Source organism: Momordica charantia (assembly GCF_013281855.1).
Source record: "Momordica charantia cultivar OHB3-1 chromosome 1 unlocalized genomic scaffold, Mcharantia_2.0 BLBB01000001.1, whole genome shotgun sequence".
NCBI lineage: Eukaryota > Viridiplantae > Streptophyta > Magnoliopsida > Cucurbitales > Cucurbitaceae > Momordica > Momordica charantia.
The window spans coordinates 22,707,078-22,730,734 of NW_028275157.1; the positions used below are offsets into that span (position 1 = coordinate 22,707,078).

The following is a 23,657-nucleotide window of genomic DNA, read 5'->3' on the forward strand; positions in this document are numbered from 1 at the left end:
ATCCTTAAACAACTCTTCTACCAACTCAAAAATCTACCCAATTCTAAACAATATAGTATAATGAACTAACCACACAATCAACCAAATAAAAAATATCAGCCCATTAAGCATGCAAATAGAAAAAGAAAAAAAAATTCACACATTCGTAGTTGTTAGGACGATCTTTGAGGTTCGACTGAAATCATAAGGATCAAATTAAAACTTTAGAACTACAAAGACAAAATTAAACTGAATCCAAATTATATTTTGGACCGAATTGAAACTTTTCAAACAAAAGAAACCAAATTGAAAAAATAAACTCAAATTATTGGAATGAAAATTAAAATTAATAGCCAAAATAAAACCGTGCAAAAAGATTTTACCATCATCAAACTTTCAAACTTACATATTCGGTATACTAAAAGATGCCTCAGGGAGTTCCAAAGAAATAGTTTGGATGGTTTGAAATTCAAAAATATCCTTGGGTCTTGGATTCAAGTCATATCGAATGCAACTTCCACCAAGCAACGACCCCTTGCATAAGTACGGGTACGAGACGATGCGCATGCCACATCGATGCTTTCTTATGGGAGGTTATCTCTTCCTCTTTTAACAATCGTCATAACGTACTCTGGAGTAATGTCGTGGGCTTGCTTTTATGATCTATATGGTTGGAAATGAACAACATAATTCTTTTTTTTGGCTGATTCCTTTAAATCCGCATTTCACCGTTGGGAGGATAGAAGAAGAAGCAGAAAATTGTCCACTTCACCTCATTAGCATTACTATAGAGAGAATTTTCATTAGCATTACTATTTATTTTTCGAATTGTTCACTTCATGTTTTAGGAGGATAAAGGATCACATATTTCTGTTGCTCTTTTTGCAGCCGCAATCTGGCATATATTTCTGAAAGTATTTACATTGCAGAAGCCCCAACCTAGAAGATCTGATAACTTTGTTAAAGAATGGATTCACACACAAAAAATGCGAATCTGATCGACTCGTACATGATTCGTCATTAAAATCCACTCTCCTTCGTAATTATAGTATAACTCATTATTTCTCAATACTGAAGTGCTCTTACCTATAAAACTTCAATTCGGACCCTTGAGATATGGTTATATTTTTAGGTACAAGAAGATAAAGAAGGGTTGATATTATCATGACGCGTGTCTTGTACACAATAAAAAGTAGGTCCCACCGGGAGTCGAACCCAGGTCGCTGGATTCAAAGTCCAGAGTGCTAACCACTACACCATGGAACCATGATTTTTGTCTTATCTTATAAAACTTAGAACCTGATCTTTTTCAATTGATGTGGACTTTGGTCAAACCTCTAACATAAATCAGATATTTAATAACAATAATGATTAATATTATTGTTTGTCATTTCGTAGGAGGAGATGGAGGGTGCCTAAAAGTTGGAAAGTTCCTCCAGAGACTAAAAAGTAAATACACATTCTTCTACCCCGCAGCAAAAGAATAACCTCATCGACACCGTTTCTGCTAAATGGTACTCTAATATTTTCTCAAAATTTGAACATAGTACTCACAGCTTTTACTTTTGATTTCATCTAAAAAAACATCATAGCAATAGATATAATATCCTCAATATCATACTCTTTTTTAACCAATTGAAAACTTTATTTGCATTCCTTACAAATTATCGCAACGGTAGCCTTATGTGTAAACCTAGATAAAATTATAATAGAACACGAAATAAACTGGTGAAAATATGTATAATACAAAGAAGGAGAGAAAGAATTAGAGTGATAGGTTGAAGATGTGATTGCTGTAGCTTAGTGGAATGGCAGGGCAAGTCTCTTTTGGCAGAAAAGAAGAAACCGAAACCAAAACCAAAACAAGTTTTTAATTATATGATCTGACCTGCCAAGAGAGACTCGCACTGTTATTCTTGGCTACCCCGGACCCTTCTAAAAATTGGGTTTCTTGGTCTTCAAACGAGTCTTGTTGGCAAATATTTAAATATCATTTGGGATTCGCACATTGTGTTGGATATCCTGAGGAGTCAGAATCAATCAATATTCTTTGAATTTCTTTCCCATGGAATATTTTTCTCCTCCTTCATCTGGTTGCAATCAAGGACTAGGGGGGCATATCTCTTTAAGTTTTACCTGTCACTTATATTTCCCAAACGAATATGGGGATTTTCCATAATATACATTTAGATTTATATTCCCTCTCCATTAACTATTGTCCCCCCACAGCAGAAAATAAACGACGTAGCTAGATACATGCAATCTGAATATCACAAGGGAAAACCATTCATAATTTTAGAGAGTTGAAATGATATAATATATTATATGACAGAAAACCTAGTATAATATATTAGATGTTGTTGGATCATGAGAGAGTGCAGATTAAAAAAGAAAAAAAGAAAAGGCTTGAATTGGGTATAAATGAAAAAATCAGAAGCTGAAGTTGAAGTTGGATATGCTTGTTGTGAGGGAGTATATGCCACTGCCAGCTGCCGTTGTTCCTTTTTAGGGCTCTTCTTTTCTGGGTCTGACCTCTGACCTCTGGTCCGGATTCCTTCACTTTTTAGATATGACAAAACTATTGACTCATTTTAACATCATAGAACCACACCCATAGGACATTTAATGCCATCTGATGATATACACATATTCGTCGTCAAACAGGAATCAAGCTACCAAAAGCCACATTTGATCGTGACTAAATTTCTTAATGTGGTTTTAGTGAGTGTTAATTAGGAAAATTGTTAAACGTGTCCCTGATGAATATGTGTAAGGTATCTTCTAAATAACTATATCGATTATTCCAATTTTAAATATATTTTTAAATCTAATTTTTCATACATTAGACGTTGTAAACATTCCCTCCTCAGAGGAGTGAGTATTTTGAGAGGAGCTAGAGCTAAAAGTGGGAAGGGGACGGGATGGCCAGCGGCTTGCTCCCCTCTTCTTTTCTTCTTTCCGTGAAGGGTGTGCGTTTTTTCTTAGTCCTTCGACTGAACTTTTTTAGAAAGTGTTCCTCCCTACTTGATTTATTCCAATTCTTCTGTGGTTTTTTATCAAGAAGTACATATAGCATGGATCAAAATATAATAGGAAACTCTCTTGCTGTTGTGGAGGCAATTTTTGGGGAGGATCCTTCTTCCCCACTAGTTTCTGTGATGGCATATGGTGGCTGAGTGTAAGGATCTCTTCGTTGGATGTTGATAGTGTTGTGGCTAACAAAATCAAAAACAACATTGTTATATGTATGGTCTGTAGCTTCGTCATTTAAGTGTTTTGAAAAGTTATTAGGTACAAAGTTGGAGAGGGCATCCACCTACGATCTCTTGGGATGATTCTTATCTTCGTTGCATCTTGGTAGAGAACTTCCATGAGGGACAAGGAAGACAGAGCAAAAGGTGGGTGATGACGAAGGTGCAGCGATGATCGGCTCAAACACTGTTTTGGAATCTAAGGAGTCTACAAATTTTAATTGTCAAAATCCATGACCAATGTGATTTGGGGAATATGCCTTAACCCTTCCTTAATTACCTATCAATCCTTCCTTAATTACCTATCATGCAATTATTTCCTTTTCAATTGTGAATAGGGGTGCCATAATTGATAAGATACATTTAGTAGACTAAAATTTATTCATATTTCTATTTCTTTCACCATACAAGCTATTTTATAGGCTAAGTGGGCCGCACATCGTTTCTCTATGGTTTGAGACAATTGTTTTCCTTCGTGGATTGTGATGGTGATGCATGGTCACATAAGCTTAGTAGTTTTATTTCTTTTTAATGCAATGTTTTCTTTATTAAAGAAAAAGCTCTCTGTAAACATATTGAATGATCTATCAACTGTTACTTTAGAGTGAATCAACGCAAGAGCTATGGAGAATAAAAACATATTTAATTTTATGGTGTAATTGGCATTTTTTACCCTTACAATTTTTTAATTTGAACTTTTGGCTCCTTTTTAAAGGAGTTCTATTATTATTTACATAAAAATATTTTTAGTTTTTATGTGGAATCCACGGGCAAAATTGATCAACTAGGATCTCACATCCTCTCTCTTAATTAATTGTACATTCTCTCTCTAATTGTGATCAGGATCCGAACTTCTCTCTTAAATTATTGTACTCTCTAATTAAATATTTTAGATGTGATTATTTATTTTCACTTTTCTAATTTATTTATCTCTTTATTGTTATTTACATCTTCATTTACTTTCTCTCATCTTGTCATGAATGTATTTGGAAATTTTATTTTGTTGAATTATAGGTTCTAAACTTGACATTGATTTGAAACAAACATTCAATTAATCTAATATTCAACAATATTTGTATTGAAAGACCAAAGAGAAAGTGTATTTATAATCAAATAATCAAAATTCACAAAAATGATGAATTTAAAAAAATGTAAAGAATTAAAAATAACACACTTAAATATTTATTTTTTTGTGAGGATGAATACATCCAAATATTTTTATGGATTCAATGGAAAATGAAACGATATATAAAAATAATTAGAATGTAATAGAAAAAAATAATAATAAATAACAAGAAAAAAAAATAAATAGAAAAGTCATACATATTTTAATGGTGAAGTGGAAATCGTTAAGAAAAAGAAACAAGAAATTTAGTTTGAATAGAGAAAAATTCAAAAAATAAAAATAGAATATGAGATAAGTAAGTGAATATGTAAATAACAATAAAAGATAAATAAATTAGAAAAGTGAAAATAAATACACATCTAAAATATTTAATTAGAGAGAGAATATACAATGAATTTAAGAGAGAGAATGTGGGATCCTGGTTGACCAATTTGCTCCTAGATCCCACATAAAAACTAAAAATATTTTTATTTAAATAATAATAGAACTCTTTTACACAGCACAATTTGAGTTGGAGTAGTATAGAAGTTCTCCCTATTACAGGAGGACTAAAAATTTCTTCGGGATTATGCAATTTCATGGGGTTGGAATTATGCCCGGGATTATGTAATCTCAATCAAGATTGTATAATCTAATCTCGGACGGGGATTACAATAAATCTTGAACTTTTATTCATTAATAAAAAACTGAAAAGCTGGTATTATCTTTCTTCCTAATTGGAATCTCAACTAGAATAGATGTCTAGATCCCAAACCTATCTTTTTTGATTCGGCAGGTGAGTTGTTACACACTCCTTAGCGGATTTCGACTTCCATGACCACCGTCCTGCTGTCTTAATCGACCAACACCCTTTGTGGGATCTAGGTTAGCGCGCAGTTAGGCACCGTAACCCGGCTTCCGGTTCATCCCGCATCGCCAGTTCTGATTGAATCTGAGTCCGAATTCTGACAAGATTTTATCTGGGATTTTTTGAAATAGCTAAAATTTGTGGCGAGATTTTTTCGAAGAGAAACTACAATGACCATGATAATTTGTTTTAAGAAATAAACCAAACACATGCGGGAGAAGAAAGTCCAAAGATGTTGAAGGAGAGATGGTTTTTTTTTTTTTGTAACATTAAAGTATTTTAGTCTTTACACAAGTTCCAAAAGCTACAACCAAAGTAAGCATAGCGTAGCAGAGCTTGTGAGTTTGATCCTTGCTCCTACACGGTGTAGTCAATTAAAGAGATCTTTTTAAATCTCTATGATCCTATTCTTTAATCCTAAATCGTGGTCCAACTATTTTGACACGAAAGGTTGTCCAATTCAAGATATATATCTGGCATCGGATGATTGACACTGTAAAGGGTCAAGAGATGGACAAAGGAATGATCATCATGTGGAAGATAAGGGAGCACAAAAAGAGGGTGACTTTTTGTGAAGAATTACCAAACAAGCTGAGGCTAATCCCACAAATTGAAAGGCAGCTGTTTGAAGACATGAATCATAGTGTTTCTGAAATGCAATCAGACACGACACCAACTCAATTCCAACTTCCAAGTGTGCCGAAATGGACACCCCCTCCCAAGCCACGCGGGCAATCATCCAAGCTGGCAACAAATTAGCAGAAACGGATTTTTTTTTTCCCTTTAATTTCTTTAATGTTATGTGCTGTTTTCTTTTCAAGAAAAAATAAAAATAAATCCAAATTAAAAAAAACGCTAAATAGATGCTTAAAATGTGTTACTTTCATTTAACATGATATTGAATTTAGTAAACCTAAATAATTGGAGGGGTCCCTTCCAAACCCCATCAACCCCAAAGAGTGAACGCCCATTTGAGTTTCCTTACTTCAATTGGATCTGCAAGAGAAAGTGCAAAAAGAAAAAGAAGATAAAAAGTGGTTCCTGCTGATGAATTATCCCCACCTCCACAGGAAAAATACTTACATTTTGATGGATAATGATTTATCTTATACTCACCACTATTAAATATTTAATAATTTTTTTTAATGGTTAACATAAAAGATATGTGATTTTCTCAAAAAAAAAAACTTTTTTGTATTTAATTATATTTTTCTTTTCCCAATCATCCTGATGGAGAGGAGGTTTTCCCTTTTTTTTCCTTTGCTTTTGTATCTGTAGACTGTATTTCAACGTATATGGTCCTTTTTTTAAATTTAACCATTATTTTTGTACTAATTCTCTGCTCGTTTTTCCATAACTCAGAAAATTCATTCCACTCCCAGTTTCCAGTTTACACACACTTGAAATTGAAATCTGCTTTTTGTATTGTTTCCTTTCCACACACGAAATCTAAATGGTCAATTCGGAAACTATTTGGTGATAACCACGTGTGAATTCGCTATTATATGGAATTTGCTTTATTCAAGATAATAATGACAATTTATTATTGGAAAAAATTTGGCTCCTTAAGGTTAAAAGAAGAACTTAGCACTATTAAATATTTGACAAATCTATTTTAATCATGTTTGAATTGTATAATCTCAAAATTCCTCTTATTTTAATGGTCATTTTTGAACTCGAGCATCACACTATGCGTAACCAAGCTAATTTTTTTTCTTCCAATAATTCCTCTCTAGAGAACCAACATGTTACAGCTTATGAAATTTATTGCGATCGTCATTTTAATACCCTTTTTTTTCTTTTTGCTTCTTGTTTTCATTCCGTACTTTATGTTAATGAATAATTGATATATATTTGTCGTTAAAGCTAGTGTTCTAACTAATAAAATTCAAAACAAAAAGAAATAAATTGAATTATCAGCAATAATGCAGGTAGTCTAAATTGGATTTAAAAATATTCTTTTTTTTTAGTCAATAATGATTGATCGTTAATTACTAATGAAAAAAAAAAAGAAAAAAGTTGGTTTGCCAAGAGAAGTTTGAAACGCAAGAGATAAATTTGATCATAAGTTACTGTTTTTTTTTAATTTTTCAGAAGGCTTCTATTTCGAGTCAACACAATCCAAAACTTAACTTTCAAAACCTTCCTCTCTAAAGTCCAAACGAGTTGTCAATTAAAATCCTTGTAAACGTTTGATAAATTTCAATTGTATGATTTTATTAAAAAAAAAATCAAATTGTATGATTGTAGAGGCATAAATGTAAATTTAAAAAGATAAAGCCTTTGATGCTTCAATTTTAGTCCTATTGGCATTTTTTTTTTAGTAGAAGACCCTATTCGCTACTAACTATTGTTCCGCTAGATTTCGCTAAAAATTATGCTTGATTCTTTGTTTTATATATATATATATATATATATATATATATATATATATATATATATATATATATTTATTTATTTATTTTAAATAAAACAAATGCATAAATAAAAAACATTTTTCTGATTTGTTTCACATATGATGTAAAACTGTTGTATTAATTATGTTTAATTTCTTCCACCAACTACCAAACTTCTTGTCCTAACTCAAGGACAAAAAAAAAGTTAATGCTAACAATTAGAGTCCATTTATTTAATATTAGGTATCGTTCTCGTTTCAGTCATGTGGTTGAAAATTAACATGAATTTCTGCCCCATTTTAAAATAAATAAATGAACAAATAACAATCGGACAATTTTATCGACACCATCATTGCTTACTTCACCTTTTTTTTTTTTTTTTTTTTGTAAACATCAATCTTTGATCTTGTGGGCTTTTCAAACCTCTCACTCTAATTCACACTTCACCACACGGCGCACACGCTTTTTCTTTTTGCATTATTTCAATTACCTTTTTCTCTTAGCCTCACACGTCCCAAATATTTGCGACTATAATATTGAATCCAATGACCCAAATTATAAACGTGTAACTGAATGAGTTCACTATTTTAGGTGGTAAGTTTGACAAATTTTTGGTCTGTATATAAGTATTACATCTCCAATTTGAGTGATGTCAATTCCCACTTGCGCAGGAAAACCAGGTTTAAAGTTTCTTTCTTCAATCTCCATTAATGGATGCGGAGAAGGTATTGAATTTGTACGATTGGTGCTGGTTCCAGCGCCAAATCTTCGAAAAGGAACAAAATTTTTCGTCTTGGTCGAGTTCTGAAGATAACCCAGATGGCGAAAATAGTGTTAAAGCATTAGAAACAATATCTATGGCTGGTTCTCTATGAGTCTTTCAGAACTTGAATATGAAGAGGTGAAAGGATTTGGGGATTTGGGGTTTGTTTTCTCAGAGGAAGATAGGAATTCAAGCTTGGGATTGGTCATTCCTGGATTGCATAGATTAGGTAATTTGGAAGAATTAGAAAAAGAAGAAGGAGAGAAGAAGATTTTGGATGAATCATCAAAGATTTCAAGGCCTTACCTTTCAGAGGCATGGGAAGTTTTGGGTTTGGACAGAAGAAGGGAAGAAATTAAGCCATTGTTGAGGAATTGGAAGTTGCCTACTTACAGGAATGAAGCTGACATGAAAGAAAACCTCAGGTGGTGGGCTCATACTGTTGCTTCCACTGTTAGATAACATTCATTTCTGTGCAGTATTTATATATAGATTCAATCAATTTTAGTTTCCAGCCTTATTCTTTCTATTTCTTCTGTGTGTGTGTTGTGCATATTACTGAGATTTTGCACCTGTTAGAGAAATTAGAAATAAGAGAGTAAATTGGAATTAATTATATTGGAAAGAAAATACATAAATGGAGCAGAGATGTGAGTGTCCCTCTCTCTCTTTTTTTTTTATAATTAATTAAGAGGGTACTTGGTAGAATGGGCATATACTAAAAGGAACATATTTAAGTTTATAAAATACATAAGTGAGAGGAAGTATATGTAAAACGGAAGGTAACTAAGAGAGCATTTTTGTTGAGAGAAGCTAGAAATAAAGTTTTAGATAGAGAAGTACCAATGAGAAAAATGTAAATGTACTTTAGTGGAAATAATGTTTTTTGTTATATGAGAAGCTTTAAAAAATATTTAAAGAGAAATTGTGGAGAAAGAAATTTGAGAGAGAGAGAGGAAAAAAGAGTTGGGATAACCTAGAGAGAGAAATGTAGGTCTAAAGAGAATAACATTGAGAATATATGTATAAAAACAAACTTGAGGTAAGAGAAAATGAGGCAAATGTGTACAAATACACCTAAGTTATGATCTTATAAAATATGTGAGGAAAAAATTAAGGAGAAAAACAACTTGAGTATAACTCAATTGATTAAAGTGTTTATCCCTGACCATAAAATGGTGAGTTCGAATTCCCACTCCACCATATTATATAAAAAAAAAAGAGAGAGAAAATATTTTTCTAAAAAAAAAAAGAGTGGGAGACCGTTCAAGTGAGAGAGTATGTGTAAAAATAAATTAATAATAAGTAAAAGAAAAAGTTTAGTGATAAAAAGTGAATATATGTGCAAATAGTGAAAATATTTTTTTTCTATGTTTGCAAAATACAGCAACAATCAACACTACCTCAAATATGTTAAAATATTTAAAATCTAATTTTTTATTTTTTATTATTTAATACCTTTCTAGAGTTTATATAGATATAACAAATCAATTACATATATTATATAATATTGATACATTAACATTCATATCATATATGATATATTATTAGTATATTAACACTCATACTTATATGTATTAGTGTTTCAGTAATATAACATATCGAGTGTATCAATATTTATATCAGACAAGGCATAGAAGATAGATACTTGGGTTATTACAAACAAATATTTTATTTGAAATATGCAAATAGCACAACAACAATTCAATGTGAAAAACTGAATACAATAAAGATAAAAAAAGAGAAATAATATATCAGGTGTATCATCGATATATCGATACTCATATTAAATATGTTAGATATATCGTTAGTATATCAACCTCCATGAGCTCAAATTGGTCTATTAAACCAAGTGTATGAATAGCATATTAAAATGAAAACAGCTGAAGAGGGTTTTAGTAGAAGGAGATGATGGGTATGAGATAAAAATGAAGTAGGCGGCCGAGAGTTGGGTGAGGATTGAACTTTTACTTTCTCGCGTACAAGTTAGACCTCAAGATTTTGTTACTTTTACCGAATTGATTGGTTAAATATATGTTTGAAATTTATGCCTCGTTTAGTTACCCGCCATCATAATCAATCAATCGTAATGAAAATTTTGATTTATTTGATGGTGTTTCCCAAATTGTAGGTATGTAATCAAATTGTGGGACCTATCTCAAACTTTGTAATCCCATTACATAAAATGATGTAATCTCATTACACTCATACAACCTGATCAATCTCATTTTCATTCTTTATTTCGTGTACCCCACATATATATTATAATTAATTTACATCTTTTACTCTTTCTCTCTCCTCTCATATAATTTTTAATTAGTTTTTTTATATTTTTATAATTTCTTCTCCATTTATAGTCCAATTTTTATTAATTGATGTAATTTTATTATATAATATGATAAATTAATATTAATTAATATCAATAAATTTTTTAAATAGATATTATTACTTTTAAATATTAGAATAATAAAACTTAATAATATGTTATATCAAGTTTAGTTGTTCTAATAAATTTTTTTATTAATATGCAATTTTATTTTAATTACTCATTATGTATTAATATTAGATAAATTGTTATAATAAAAAATATTTACTATCAATAATATAGTAATAGATTGAATTACAATTTATTGTTATTGTAATTTAAAAAAGATTAGCACAATAATTATTTGTAATTAGCTAAAATGGGGAAAGGGATATATTAGTATTTATTATATATCTGATTCCGATTCCGATTCCGATTCCAGACAGTTTTACCAAACAATATCAAAAGAATTTTGATTACGATTTTATAAAATTTCTAGTAAACAACATCAATGAAATAACATTACGATTCCGATTGATTTTAGATTTTCATTACGATTGATTTCTATTACGATTGCAAATAAGTAGACGGTCAACTAAGTTTATTCAAATCGGGATTGGTTCTCATTTTTTTTTTAAATAAGCAAAATGAGGAGGCGTTGAACTCAGTTTGACCAAGTCCTTTCAGATGGTCTTACCACTTAGCTGGCGTCATCTTTCTTCACCAAAAGACGCATGTGACCTTCCTGCTTTCTTTATTTACATTACTGTCCTCAAGGCTGCGTTGTTTTTTTCTTTTCCCTTCTCCTCTCCAACAAGTTCTCCGTGAATTTAAGATGATCCCACTCTCCCAAGGCATGTGAAAAAGAAAATGATATGATATTGATATATAATAATAAGAATTAGTGAGATTAATTTGTTATTATGAAGAGATGTAGGGGCATTTTAGAACACAGATGACACGTTCCCCAAAAGGTCTCGATTCGTGGGCCATCTTCTTCCTTCTTCTTTTTTTATACCTCCCCACTCCCCTCTTCCTCTGCTTCTCTTCTCTCTCCAACTAAAACTAAAACTAAAACTAGAACTAGAACTAGAACTAGTATGGAAAAACAACAACCGCCGCCGCCGCTCTTTCTCTTCCTCCTCCTATTACTATTACCTCCGGCCACCACCGCCGCCGCTCCCTCCTCCTCCTCCGCCCTCGATCCGAAGCAGCTGAGAGCGCTCCAGTCCCTCAACATTCCCACTTCCGACGACCCCTGTTCCCCCTCCTTCCACGACAACGCCACTCTCTGCGACTCCTCCGCCCCATTCCGCCACCTCCTCTCTCTTCGCCTCGCCAACTGCTCCGACGACGTCGCTTTGTCCTTCACCGCCCTCAAGTCCCTCTCCACTCTCCGCTCTCTCCAGTTCCTCAACTGCCCCATCTCCCCCATCCGCTTCCCCGCCGATCTCGCCGCTTCTCTCCGCTCCTTCACTTGCGTCGCCAGTCTCCACAGACTCACCGGCGTCTGGCTCAGCCGCCTCCGCAACCTTACCGATCTCACCGTCTCCCACGTCTCCATTACCGCCTCTGGCCCTTATGTCATTCTCGGCAATATGAAATCTCTCACCTCTCTCACCATTTCCCACGCCAATCTCACTGGCTTCATTCCCAAACACCTCAATCCCAATCTCACCCATCTTGATTTCTCTAACAATAAGCTCAGGGGCAAAATACCCACCTCCGTTACATTGCTGGAAAATCTCGAATTCTTGAATTTGTCGCTCAATTCGCTCACTGGTGAAATCCCCACTTCGATTGGGGACTTGATTTCGCTCCAGAACCTGTCATTGGCCTCAAATTTGCTGTCGGGGTCCATCCCGGAGTCTTTCTCTGCAATCCCGGGGCTCGTCCACGTTGATCTGGGTTCGAATCATTTGAACGGCACCATTCCCAGGTTCATTTCGGAGATGAAAGGGTTGAAGTACTTGAATCTGGAGAACAACCAGTTTCATGGCGTAATTCCTTTCAATGAATCGTTTATCAAGAGATTGGAAGTGTTGAAGATTCAGGGGAATAACAATCTATGCTATAACCATTCGATTTTGTCGTCCAAGTTGAAGCTTGGAATTCCTCCTTGTGACAAACACGGGCTGCCGATACCTCCACCGCCGGGTAAAGACGACGGCGATTCCATGTGGGATGATGATGGTGGGAGTGATTATGATGGGAGTGAGGAGAATGATGATTCAAGTCAGAATCATAAGGAGGAGAATCATCATCATGGGCCCAATAAGGTAGTTCTTGGAGTCGCAATTGGTCTCTCCTCCATAGTTTTTCTCATCGTTTTCTCGGTTCTAATGTCCAAATGTTGTCGTTGATTCAAACAGCCACCACAACTACGATTACAGTAGGAAAATTGTTTTGGAAACAGAGTTTTTTCAATTTTATCTCACACTTACACGTCGATGAGGAAATTTCTTTTTTTTTTTTTCTTAATATGGGGGGTGGCATTGGATCATTGGGTGGAGTGGTTCCAATTTTTGGCTTGTATGTTCGATTGATGGTGAAATTTCTTAAGGATAAAGTTCAGTTTTGTACTTTTCGTCCGGTACAAGCATTTCCATTTTATTTTATTCATTGAAAACCAGCCTCCAATGAATTCTGATTGTCCTGTATGTGTTCTTTTTTTCTGGGATAATGACTTGATGAAGTTAAAGATAGATTCTGTCTTCACCATTCTGATTTAAATAGCTGATAATGTAGACTGTAGTCTACTACAAGCAAACCAAACCAGTGCTTTAAAGAAAAATAGAATCTTGTACAAAAAAATATATACAGAAAAATCTTTTCCAACACATATACACAAATGTAAAGAAGATAAGATGTGAGGTGGAATAATAAATAAAAATCGAGAGAAAAATTATGAAAAATAATGGATTTAGAGTTGAGGGGGGCCCATTTTGATGATGGGATCAGAGTTCTTTTCTTATGCCTTGCTTTGCTTCAAATATGAGAAGTAGATGGGTCCCCATTTTAATGATCAACACCATAAAATCATGACCGTCCAGGTTGTCCACCCCCAAGTTTTCCCCTTTTTCTTTCTTCTCATTTGTTCTCTTCCTTACTTGAAAATAAAAAATGAATACGCGAAACCATTCAACGAAAGAGGCAAAAAAAAAAAAAAATGCAAAGATTAAGCAACCAGATAACAGGATTTTCTAGTAAAAGTTACACCGACAACATAATTTTCCTCAAAGTCTTGAGATGCACGACCGCATTCAGAAAGATCAACCTCCTCTCTGAACAAGTTTTTTTCTGCCATCAAACAATTGCTTTTGTTTAATCTATTCCAAATCCAAAGCTAAAGAGTTTATATAATTCACACTTTACAAGATGTGAAGACTACATTTTTTTTGCAACAAATATGAGGAAGGAGATTTGAAATTTTATAAATTGATACTCTAACCATTAAACTATACTCCCTTTCAGTCAGCTTGCGACCGCATGACTTGATAACATTTAGTGTCCAAAAACACATAGATTAATTCCTAAGATAGTTGGTCATTATGGAGTTTGAACTCATCCCCTCTCAAATTTACTCTAATCCATTTGGACCAATAAATCATCCAAGATGGTTTAAACTATACTCCTATTCTTCGCAACTTTTCATTTTTGTTCCAAAAGTTTTCAGTGGAAGTCATGAACTTTGTATTATGATGGCGGGTTTAGAATGGCTTTTGGGAAGAAAAATACTTTTTAAGTGACAGGACTTCTCCTCAAAGCACTATAACGTTTTTAAAATTTCCTTAAAATTTTTCCAAGAATGAAGGCCGTATTTGAAAGTAATTTTGACATAATCATCTTTGTCATGGTCAAAATCACTTCCCTTCCCAATTATCATGTTTGCCAAATTAAAATTTTAATTTTAGAAAAGTTTAAAATCACTTTAAATTGAATTGTAATTTTGAAAAATCAAATCATACTTTAATCTCATTTTTTAAAATCACTCATCCTACCCTCACCCTCGAACACACCCGAAATTTGAAAAGTGTGTTCAACCTGCTGAAATCACTTTTGAGCCCACACAAAAGTGTCCAAAACTCACACACAGATTGAATAGGAATAAAATCAACTTTGATGCTGATTGTCAATTGGAATGTTGAAATAACAGCTCTTTTGTAAAGAAAGAAATAAACAAATCTTATTTAGTCTTGTAGATGGTTAACGAATGGAGGCACTTGAGTTACAAGGTGGGGATTGTGAATCGTGGAAGGAGAAGATAAGGTAATATAATAGTTCCAGGATTTTTTAGGTTAAATCCTACTTTAACCACGCAAAACAATCAAATCTAGGGAGGTTTTATAACAAACACCTTACTGGATTGGAGAATCATGGTAAAAAAATTTCTTAAAAAGTTCGGCTTCGTTATGAGAACGAAACACCCATATAAAAAAAGGCAAAAAAAATCTTACAACGCAATAGGCACTATTATCAACCAAAAAAATGAATACTGATTCTAACGCAGCCAAAAGCGTTGAAACAACTTACACTATTAAATAAGAAAGGCTTTAAAATGCTCCTTGAAATGAAATAGAAGTCGTGATAGACGAATCTTAAATGAGAAAACATATTGCCAAAATTTGAACATGCCGTCAAAGATAGTAGAGAACCTTTTCTAAGATATATTTTGGGACTTGTTGAGAATAACTCCTTCATATTTGACTTGGAACCACTTCATGGCATCCTCTTTAGTGACTCTATGCTGAATTCCAACACTTGATTTGCACCTACGGCGGCGACCTACACGGTAACCTGGGCGTTCTAGGACAACATAGAAGTCCATGCCATAAATACCCGTAGAAGGGTCATACCTGTAGCAAAAAGTAGAAGCAAAGGAGTTAAGCACATAAAAGCCCGATTACTGGTCAGTTTAAACTGTTTATGACTAGATTTCATATCAACATAAGCAAACAAACTCCCAACATTTGTATCCATCAAACTCTTCTTAAATAAGAATATTCCTTCAGAAAATGGAAAGCGAGACACTGAGCTATAACCAAAATACTAGCCAGTTATTTAAAGATGAGATATCTATCAAATCCTGCTAGAACTCACCTCAGTTAACGCCTCAAAAAATCAAAGATGAGCATGGTTTAAGTCGCACTTAAAATGAATGTTCTTGGGGGTTTAATTCAGGCTGCTCAATATATATATGAGATGCGGATGGTATGTGTTGCATAGAAACCAACACTTGGACTTGATTTTGCAAATAATTTGAGATACTAACACTAAAAGCTATTCTTCGGAAGGATCAAGGAACAAAAAAAAAATTCATAGCATCAATTATGTTTCAATTTAGTCCAAATACAGCAAAAGGCAAAGCATAAAATCGAACAGAAAGCATGCACAAATTCATTCCTAATAACATGTCTACAACAGTTCGAATATAACGCTTACTCTTTCTATTCTTTTCCCAAACAAAAAATGATAATTACCTCTCCAAGCTTACACAGGCCATTTTTTATATCGACAACTAGGGTAGAGGTGTTCAAAAAACCCAACATCCCAACGAGGGTTGGGTTGGGTTCAATTAAACCTCGGTTTGGGTTTGGTCTCGGGTTGGTCCTTAAAAAATTCGAGTTGACCCGACCCAACCCGAATTAGCCTTATTTAATATATATATATATATATATTTATAATCAATATATAATACATTTATTATCTTTAATCTTAGTCGTTGGTTGAGTTCTAATCCCGCCCCTTCATTTAACATTTAGGGTTTTCACTTCTTTTCTCATCTCCTTCCTCCCTCAATTTTGATTAATCTCATCCTCAAGTTTTCTTTTCTCCATTGTCGTCTCCTCTCTCAAGCTTCTCGTTGCACTCATCACGGCCCCTGCAATCCCATCGCCACCCACTGCCCGCTGCACCCACGGCCGCCACTGCCCTTGCATCTCGTCGTAATCGTCACCCCTGTACCCATCGTCCCGTCACAGGCCAGATCGCATACCTCCTTCACCACTCTCTTTTATTTTTTTTTTTGCTTTACATTCAACTATTGCAGGCCTCCTTCACCGCAGATGGTTTTTTTTTCATCTTTTTTGCTTTATATTTCTGTTATCACAAATCTTTTGGGAGATTTGGAAGATTTGGAGAGAAGATCAATCATCTTCCTGTATTATGTCTTTAGATTAGAATGGTCGAAACTGAATAGCAAAGGAAACACCTCTCCGATTTGTCTAGGTTATAAACAAAATAAAATTTAAATTAAAAAAAAGGTGACAAACCGACAACCCAACCCGACCCAACTTGAATTTTTTTGGGTTGGGTTGGGTTGGGTTGGGTTGGCCATCAATTTTTAACCCGCCAGTTTTAACATATGGCCAACTCGAATTTTCGGGTTGGTCCCAAAAGTACCCCTAACCCAACCCAACCCAACCCGTGAACACCCCTAAACTAGGGTGTCTCTTATCGATACAAATGTACCAAGCCCTGCTTACGACATGCCTACGACTTGGATTGATCTATCAAAATAAGTTCTGACTTTTGTGCATACAACTGTTACAGAAACCATTGTTCTGAATCCTGATATAGGTCACAAATCCAATACCAAAAGCAAAGTATGATTATTAGCCATTTCACGGAACTAATTGAACTCAAATTCTTCCTGTTTTCTGTCCTATCCTTCAGTACTTCACAAGGGTTCTACATGTATACATATTATAAGCTGTATTCCTAATTTGCCTAAGGTCTATATTTATCAGCACCAACAACAACAAAACACAGTTATGTAGAAAAATAAACAATAACAAAGGGCAAAACAAAACATCACTCATAAATAATACGTGAGGGGATTGACAACTCACTTAATTCCGAGATCAATGTGCTCCTGAATTCCAAAACCAAAGCAGCCAGTGTCGCTGAAGTTCCGGCGCAAAAGCTCATACTCCTTAACCTTCAAACCACTCTCAAGGAGCTGCATCGCTTTGTCACCCCTAACGGTCACATAACACGCAATCTTTTCGTTACGCCGAATCCCAAACGATCGAACGGTATAGCGAGCTGTTTTAATCACAACGATTCCAGCAAATCATGCCCACAAATTTCAGATAATGAATGAAAAAAGAATATATAAACGGGGAATTCATAACAGTGACTAAAAGGTAAACGCAATTGTACCCTTGGAGAAGACTGGAGATTGGCCACTGAGTTGTTCTAGCACCTAAAGTATAGAAGGAAAAACCAGAATCTTTAAGTTTTTGCAGAAATTGAACAGAAGAGAAAGCAAGGGTACAAGTCACAGATGGAAAAGAAACCTTGGCGGCTCTGGTAAGACGATCACCACTTTCACCAACAGAGATGTTGAGAACCAGCTTTTGGACTTTGATATCGCGCATAGGATTTGACAGCTTCTTCTCTGAAGCCTGAGATGCAATGTAGGGGTCAAATTAAATTAGAACCCTAGAAACGAAAAAATGTATTAAATGTTACAATCAAAATCAGAATCAAATGAAAGAGCGAGAGATACCATTTTTGCAGTTCGAAGCTCGGAGCAGGAAACGAAGCTTGGAATGTAAAGATGCGGGAAAGAGATGGCTAGGGTTTTTTAAGCTATTAATAGTCTCTCTCTGACGCTAAATTGACGAAATTGTCCTCTCATCGTAAGGTCATATTGGTAAAAATAAAATAAGATTTTACAAAAGAAAAAATTCCGTTGCCGAGAATGGAATCCGGGTCTCTCGGGTGAGAGCCGAGTATCCTAACCAACTAGACTACAACGGATTTTGAATTTCAAGGAATAATATTTTAATATATTCTAAAATAAGACATTACGAAATTCCAATATTTCTACTTGTGAAGAAATTTACTCAACATATATCCGAGGATCATATATAATTTAAAAATTTTAGTCATTTATTGTGGAAATTCTTATTAACTAAAATGGCGAGGAGTCAAATATTTTTACATATTTTGAAGCTTTTCCTTTCTCTTTATTTTAATTAAAAAGTCGAAAAGAGAACTTATCATGCATTATATTTAAAATTGTCATATTAAAACATAAAAAACAACATGTTGAGTTATTATTGACATGCATTATATTTTAAATTGAAACAAATGAAAGCGCCTAGTTTATACTATAAACTTTATAGTTGACAAAATTTGCTCCTCTGGCTCTTGATAGATAAAGATTTAGAAACCATGCGAGTTGGCCGTTTTATATTATAATATCCCAATGTTTGCGTCCTCACTTGATAGTAGATATTTTCATTCCCAAGCATTCAAAATAAACCATTTGAAAATGAACCTTTCTGTCATATGTGTTTGCTTTTAAAGATAAACTATTCGAAAATGACCAAATGACTATAAAAAGCAAGCTTCCTTTGGAATGGAAATATGAACTAAGATTAACGAATCTTTGACAAGTATTCGAGCAATTCTCAAGGCAGATGTTGCAGAAACTGTACTGTTTGGCAAGATTGTAAGATTTACAGGGTTCGACAAGCATTCGAGCAAAGGAAAAAAGGAAAACGAGAACGACAATCGGGAAAGAGGAATGCTTTCTATCATTCGACATCAACACTCCGCTAGAAAATGTTTATGCGGAAAAACCATGGGAGAACAAAAGCTATTACCAGACATGCCATCAAAAAGTTACAGAATGGCTGTCTCCTCCAACATCCCTCAACCCTGTTTGATGAGTTTCCATTGCTATCAGCTGACCTTCCCTCGTTCCACTCCTCCATAAATCTGTTGTCCCCGACTCCTTCGACATTTTTTGCGGTCTCGCCACAAATTTCGCACATTCTGTATTAATCAGGGAAAGACAAAATGATTATGGTTCAATATGAAGACAATGTAGTTGAATTGAAATACAGGAGTTTAGTTGCCAATTGGCATGCCGTAGTTTTGGACTCTTTTCCTTGTATTTTCACACACAAATGTACAGAAACGAGTAGTTGACTTTATCAATGTGACACTACTCCTCAGTTCTCACTCAATCTCTCCTTCACCATATTTCAACTCAGATAAATTACTTTGTTAAATCTCTGGAATCCTGTGCTGAGTATGCACTATAATCCATTTGGCAGCGTATAACTGAAACGCCAAAAACTCCAAAACAGGAACTTAACACTACAGCCGTAATTGACTTGTACAGATACAATAGTCATCAAATATCACTCTCAACTAAAGAGTTAGTGTCAACTTTATAGGTTGTACAGACTTCTGGAAAATGGAAGTTTGAAGTTTGAACCAGAGGATGTAATTGGGGGAGCAAGCCTAGTAGCCAGCACCACGATAACTTCATATGTACAGTTACTACAAGAACAACTCAGTTAAAGATTCATTGAGGTTACTGCGAACAATGGAATTGGGAACCAGTCACCGGCAAAAAGAAAACAGAAAAAATAAATATTTCACACCCCTAAATATAGCCATATTTGAACCCCTTTAGTATGTGACTGCTCATGCTTAATTCAGTGAACTCTTATTATAGTTCGCCATTAATATATCAGAAGCAAGAACCCAGTAGGTATAGCAGTGATGGAGTTCAATGAGATAGCATGAAACGAAGTATAGGCTCGAAAAAATCAAGGGTAGACCCAACTTTACAGGAGACTTTACACATGACAACCTAAAACTTCCTCCATTTTTTTAAGCAGGCTCTTTTTACCTTTTCTATTTAGAGGGCAGTTCAATTTCCTCAATCTACAACAACGGAGAGCTTTCTATTTTTATAGGTTACTAAACTCAATTGGGTAATCCTTTTGGAGGCAAGAGTGTCTAAAAATCTAGATTCTAAACCGAATGAGGAAAGATAAAAGTCAAAAGAGTAATATTCGAATGGCCGGACAAGCTGATAGAACAGTAGAACAAAATAGACATTCAAAATCACAAAACTTCATCAATTGTCAATACCAAAACAGAAGGTACCCAGAAACTTTATAATAATCCAGAAGAGAGAGAGGGAGGAACCTGTTTCCTTTCAGCTTAAACCATGCCTCGGCACAGTGACTATGAGAAATTCCTAGCTCGTCCTTGCAGTCACAACCAAGTTGAATCAATTCTGAAGTACTGGTCCCAGTTTTGGGCTCAGAAGCTTGGTCAGAAGCCAAATGGCAGATCCTACAGACCCTTTCTCTATTCCAGTCTTCAACAAACGCTTTCCCTCCTTTTGGCTTTACATTTGTCAACAGCGGATTGTACTTCGCCTCTGACATCTTTGACTTTATATTCATCTTCTCTGAATCCTTCCTCAACCCCGTTCCATTATTCTTCGCGAGCGATTCTCCATCTTCACCTCCAGAAGCAACCCCATCTGAATCTATCACCAACACAGTTTCTGAAGGGTTCAGGTTCAAACACTCGCTTGTTTCTCGATCAACATTTGCTACTGCTTCTCCACCGGAGCCGAACCCAGTCGCCGTACCTCCGTGAGCTTCCCTGTCGCCGCCGGCGGAGGCATCGCCTTCTGGGATTATCACAATGGTGGTCTCAATCTTTTCGCCATTGACCAAATCGGCGGCGGTCTTGGGCTCCTCGGCTTCTACTCGACTCGTGACAACGCCGCCACTTTGGGGATTCCTTTCTTCTCGATCCATCAATCGAAAGGATTTCTTCCCTAACTCAGTTTCTCGCAGAAGCTGTTCTGAATACTTCTTTCGCAAAACTAATAGCTCAATACATCACTTTCCATCCAACTAATTGGTATGGAAAGAAAATTTCATTTGAAATTCAAGTGGGTAATCAATCAGAAAAAAAGGGGTGGAAAAGAAAATCGAAAGATAACAGCTCCATTCACAATCGCCCCAGCTTATAATCGAAGTCTTCACTGTGTATGCGAAACATCATTCGCTTACATAAACTTTTTCGCCAATGGAAGATATCAATGCCTCGTCGCTGAGGAGAGAGAACCGGAAGTTGTTTTAAATAACAAAATTTCTTCTTGGGGAGCGTTTACTTCGTATAGTTGAAATTGGAAATAACAAAACAAAAAATGGAGATCTGGGTCGCCTCCAATTGGATTCCTCCAGGCGAAAGAACCATCTCTCCCTTTCGATGTGACTTCAAAACAAAAAAGAAAAATCAATAAATATTCTTAGGCGAAGACTGTGAAATTAGGCACAAGTAAACGACTGTGAAATAGTAGACCGGGTGAAATTGAATACAGTACAATTCATCTTTACAAGAAAAGCAACTAAAATTGAAGGATAAGGATCCTGGTTACGAAGAAAGGGAAAGGCGACAAATTGGTTTTTAAAAAAATACTCAAATTCACTATGGAAAACTGAATTGTATATTGTCTTTCCATTGTTCGTGGTATTTTTTTTCTTCTTTTGGCACACGCAATCGATTATTTTCCCACAAACAATTGGATGTGGTTGATGTTTTTAATTGGATTATTGTAATGTAATTAATGTTTTGGAACGGCGTTTGAAATGGGTAACGTAAGCTTCTTTAATCTTTGTTGGTAGACGGTGCCAAAATTCCAAAGCAGAAGCAGACCCACATCATTTTTTCCATCAAATCCAACCTGGTTTGCCTTGTTTTCCAACTTCCATTTGTAGACATTATATTTATTTTTTGTAGGTTGAATTTGTCCTCGGACCTTCCTTTACGCCTTATCCCTGTTCATGTTCTTCAAATTCTCCATGTCCCATTTGTCTTTATACCATTACGAAATTACAATAATATCATTAAATAATCAAATTTTTTATTAGTCATGATTCGGAAACAATATCAAAATATGAGATCTCAAGTTGAAACTCTTGCAATAGAATTTTTTCATTCATAGGTGTTATGAAGTAAAATCTAGTTCGTGTCCCTCCTCCAGACACGTGTGTCCGACTGCACAAGGAGGGATGGTCCAACCTAGCAGATCTTTGCTCAACTTCGATTTAGGAGAGGATTTTGGCCCCCAGATAATTTGTTGGCACTTGGGTATAAGGATGATTCTTCTATCAAATGATTTTTCAATTGCTGTTATGTAATGTCTTTAGATTTAATTAAACTCGACTCAACACGAACTCTTGTTTAATACTAACTTAAGCATCAAAATAAATGCGATCAAATATGATGTGATGCAAGTTTCTAGTCCACATCGGAGCTACTTAGGAGCATAGCTGACACGAAGGTTTGTCAAAAAACATGCATGGCCTAAATATATTTTTTAATTCCTAATACTTAGGTATTTTTTCAATTTAGTCTTTTGTGTTTTAACATTTTTCAATTATACTCTTCATCGATTTTAAATTTGACTTATGATAAACTTATTTAACACGATATTTAATGAGTTGACACAAAGTTAGAATAAGAATCAAACATAGAGAAAAGTTTATAATTTCTACTTAAAAAAAATATTTATATATATATATAATTTTTTTTTATTCGGTAATATCATACCTCAACTAAATTTCTTTTAAATTCATATCTTCGGTATAATCGAAATATCTTAAAACATAAGAGATTAGGTTGAAAAAATACTGCAACATTAACAACTAAAACACATCTTTTAACTTAATTTATATGTCCTAACTTCATCCCTGAAAAAACTAAGAAATTTTAAATTACACACCTTTGTATTAATTTGTGCAAATTGTCTCTCAGGTAGTTTGTATGATTCAAGTAGATATGGACTGTCCACTAAAGAGTAAAGGGTGAACAAAATAAATCATTAACAAGGACTTTCAGACTTCCAAGAGGACAAAAATAAAAGATTGAGCAATTTTTTAAAATTCACAAAAATATTTATTTTTATTTTTATTTTATTATTATTATTTATTTATTTTTGGGGTAAAGCACAAAAAGTGGTTCACAACTCACGAGTACAATATTCTTTTCTCTTTCTTTTCATATTTCCTCTCTTTTCTTTTCTTTTTAATTTTAATTTTGATTTAAAGGGTAGGATCAAATATCCTGCCTTAAAATAAATATAGTAAATATTTTATTTATTGAACATGTCAAATTGGTTCATTAGTTTTCGTCTTAAAGTATATTTTAATGGTC

General features: G+C 34.4%; 2 protein-coding genes, 3 non-coding genes and 1 pseudogene across 5 annotated transcripts; 2 read left to right on the forward strand and 4 right to left on the reverse strand.

The window, feature by feature from the left end:
• Positions 1-1,173: 1,173 nt before the first annotated feature.
• On the reverse strand, positions 1,174-1,245 carry TRNAQ-UUG (transfer RNA glutamine (anticodon UUG)). Its single transcript has one exon. It is a non-coding gene; the product is annotated as a tRNA-Gln (tRNA).
• A 6,855-nt stretch (positions 1,246-8,100) lies between these two features.
• On the forward strand, positions 8,101-9,176 carry LOC111012470 (uncharacterized). Its single transcript, XR_015791659.1, has 2 exons — positions 8,101-8,193; positions 8,271-9,176. It is a non-coding gene; the product is annotated as an uncharacterized LOC111012470 (transcript).
• Positions 9,177-11,600: 2,424 nt separating this feature from the next.
• Positions 11,601-13,249, forward strand: LOC111012431 (receptor-like protein 51 pseudogene; annotated as a pseudogene).
• Positions 13,250-15,140: 1,891 nt separating this feature from the next.
• LOC111012483 (large ribosomal subunit protein uL5z) lies at positions 15,141-18,335 on the reverse strand. Its single transcript, XM_022286649.2, has 5 exons — positions 18,181-18,335; positions 17,969-18,076; positions 17,832-17,874; positions 17,519-17,714; positions 15,141-15,523 (listed from the first exon to the last, which is right to left on the reverse strand). Exons 1-5 carry the CDS (start codon positions 18,181-18,183, stop codon positions 15,328-15,330), a joined length of 546 nt encoding a protein of 181 aa, XP_022142341.1. The 5' UTR covers positions 18,184-18,335; the 3' UTR covers positions 15,141-15,327.
• A 26-nt stretch (positions 18,336-18,361) lies between these two features.
• Positions 18,362-18,434, reverse strand: TRNAE-CUC (transfer RNA glutamic acid (anticodon CUC)). The gene has a single exon. It is a non-coding gene; the product is annotated as a tRNA-Glu (tRNA).
• Positions 18,435-19,032: 598 nt separating this feature from the next.
• On the reverse strand, positions 19,033-21,736 carry LOC111012278 (uncharacterized). Its single transcript, XM_022286364.2, has 2 exons — positions 20,628-21,736; positions 19,033-19,457 (listed from the first exon to the last, which is right to left on the reverse strand). The coding sequence occupies exons 1-2, from the start codon at positions 21,251-21,253 to the stop codon at positions 19,238-19,240; spliced, it is 846 nt and encodes a 281-aa protein (XP_022142056.1). The 5' UTR covers positions 21,254-21,736; the 3' UTR covers positions 19,033-19,237.
• Between the last annotated feature and the right edge of the window lie 1,921 nt (positions 21,737-23,657).

Excerpts from the sequence above, each read along its gene's own strand:
- LOC111012278 (XM_022286364.2), bottom strand. The coding sequence starts at position 21,253 with ATGGATCGAGAAGAAAGGAATCCCCAAAGTGGCGGCGTTGTCACGAGT. Across the intron at positions 19,458-20,627 it reads TTTAAGCTGAAAGGAAACAG|AATGTGCGAAATTTGTGGCG; the intron begins GTTCCTCCCTCT and ends TGATTAATACAG.
- LOC111012483 (XM_022286649.2), bottom strand. Across the intron at positions 17,715-17,831 it reads ATCTCCAGTCTTCTCCAAGG|CTCGCTATACCGTTCGATCG; the intron begins GTACAATTGCGT and ends TGATTAAAACAG. Across the intron at positions 15,524-17,518 it reads CACATTGATCTCGGAATTAA|GTATGACCCTTCTACGGGTA; the intron begins GTGAGTTGTCAA and ends TTTTTGCTACAG.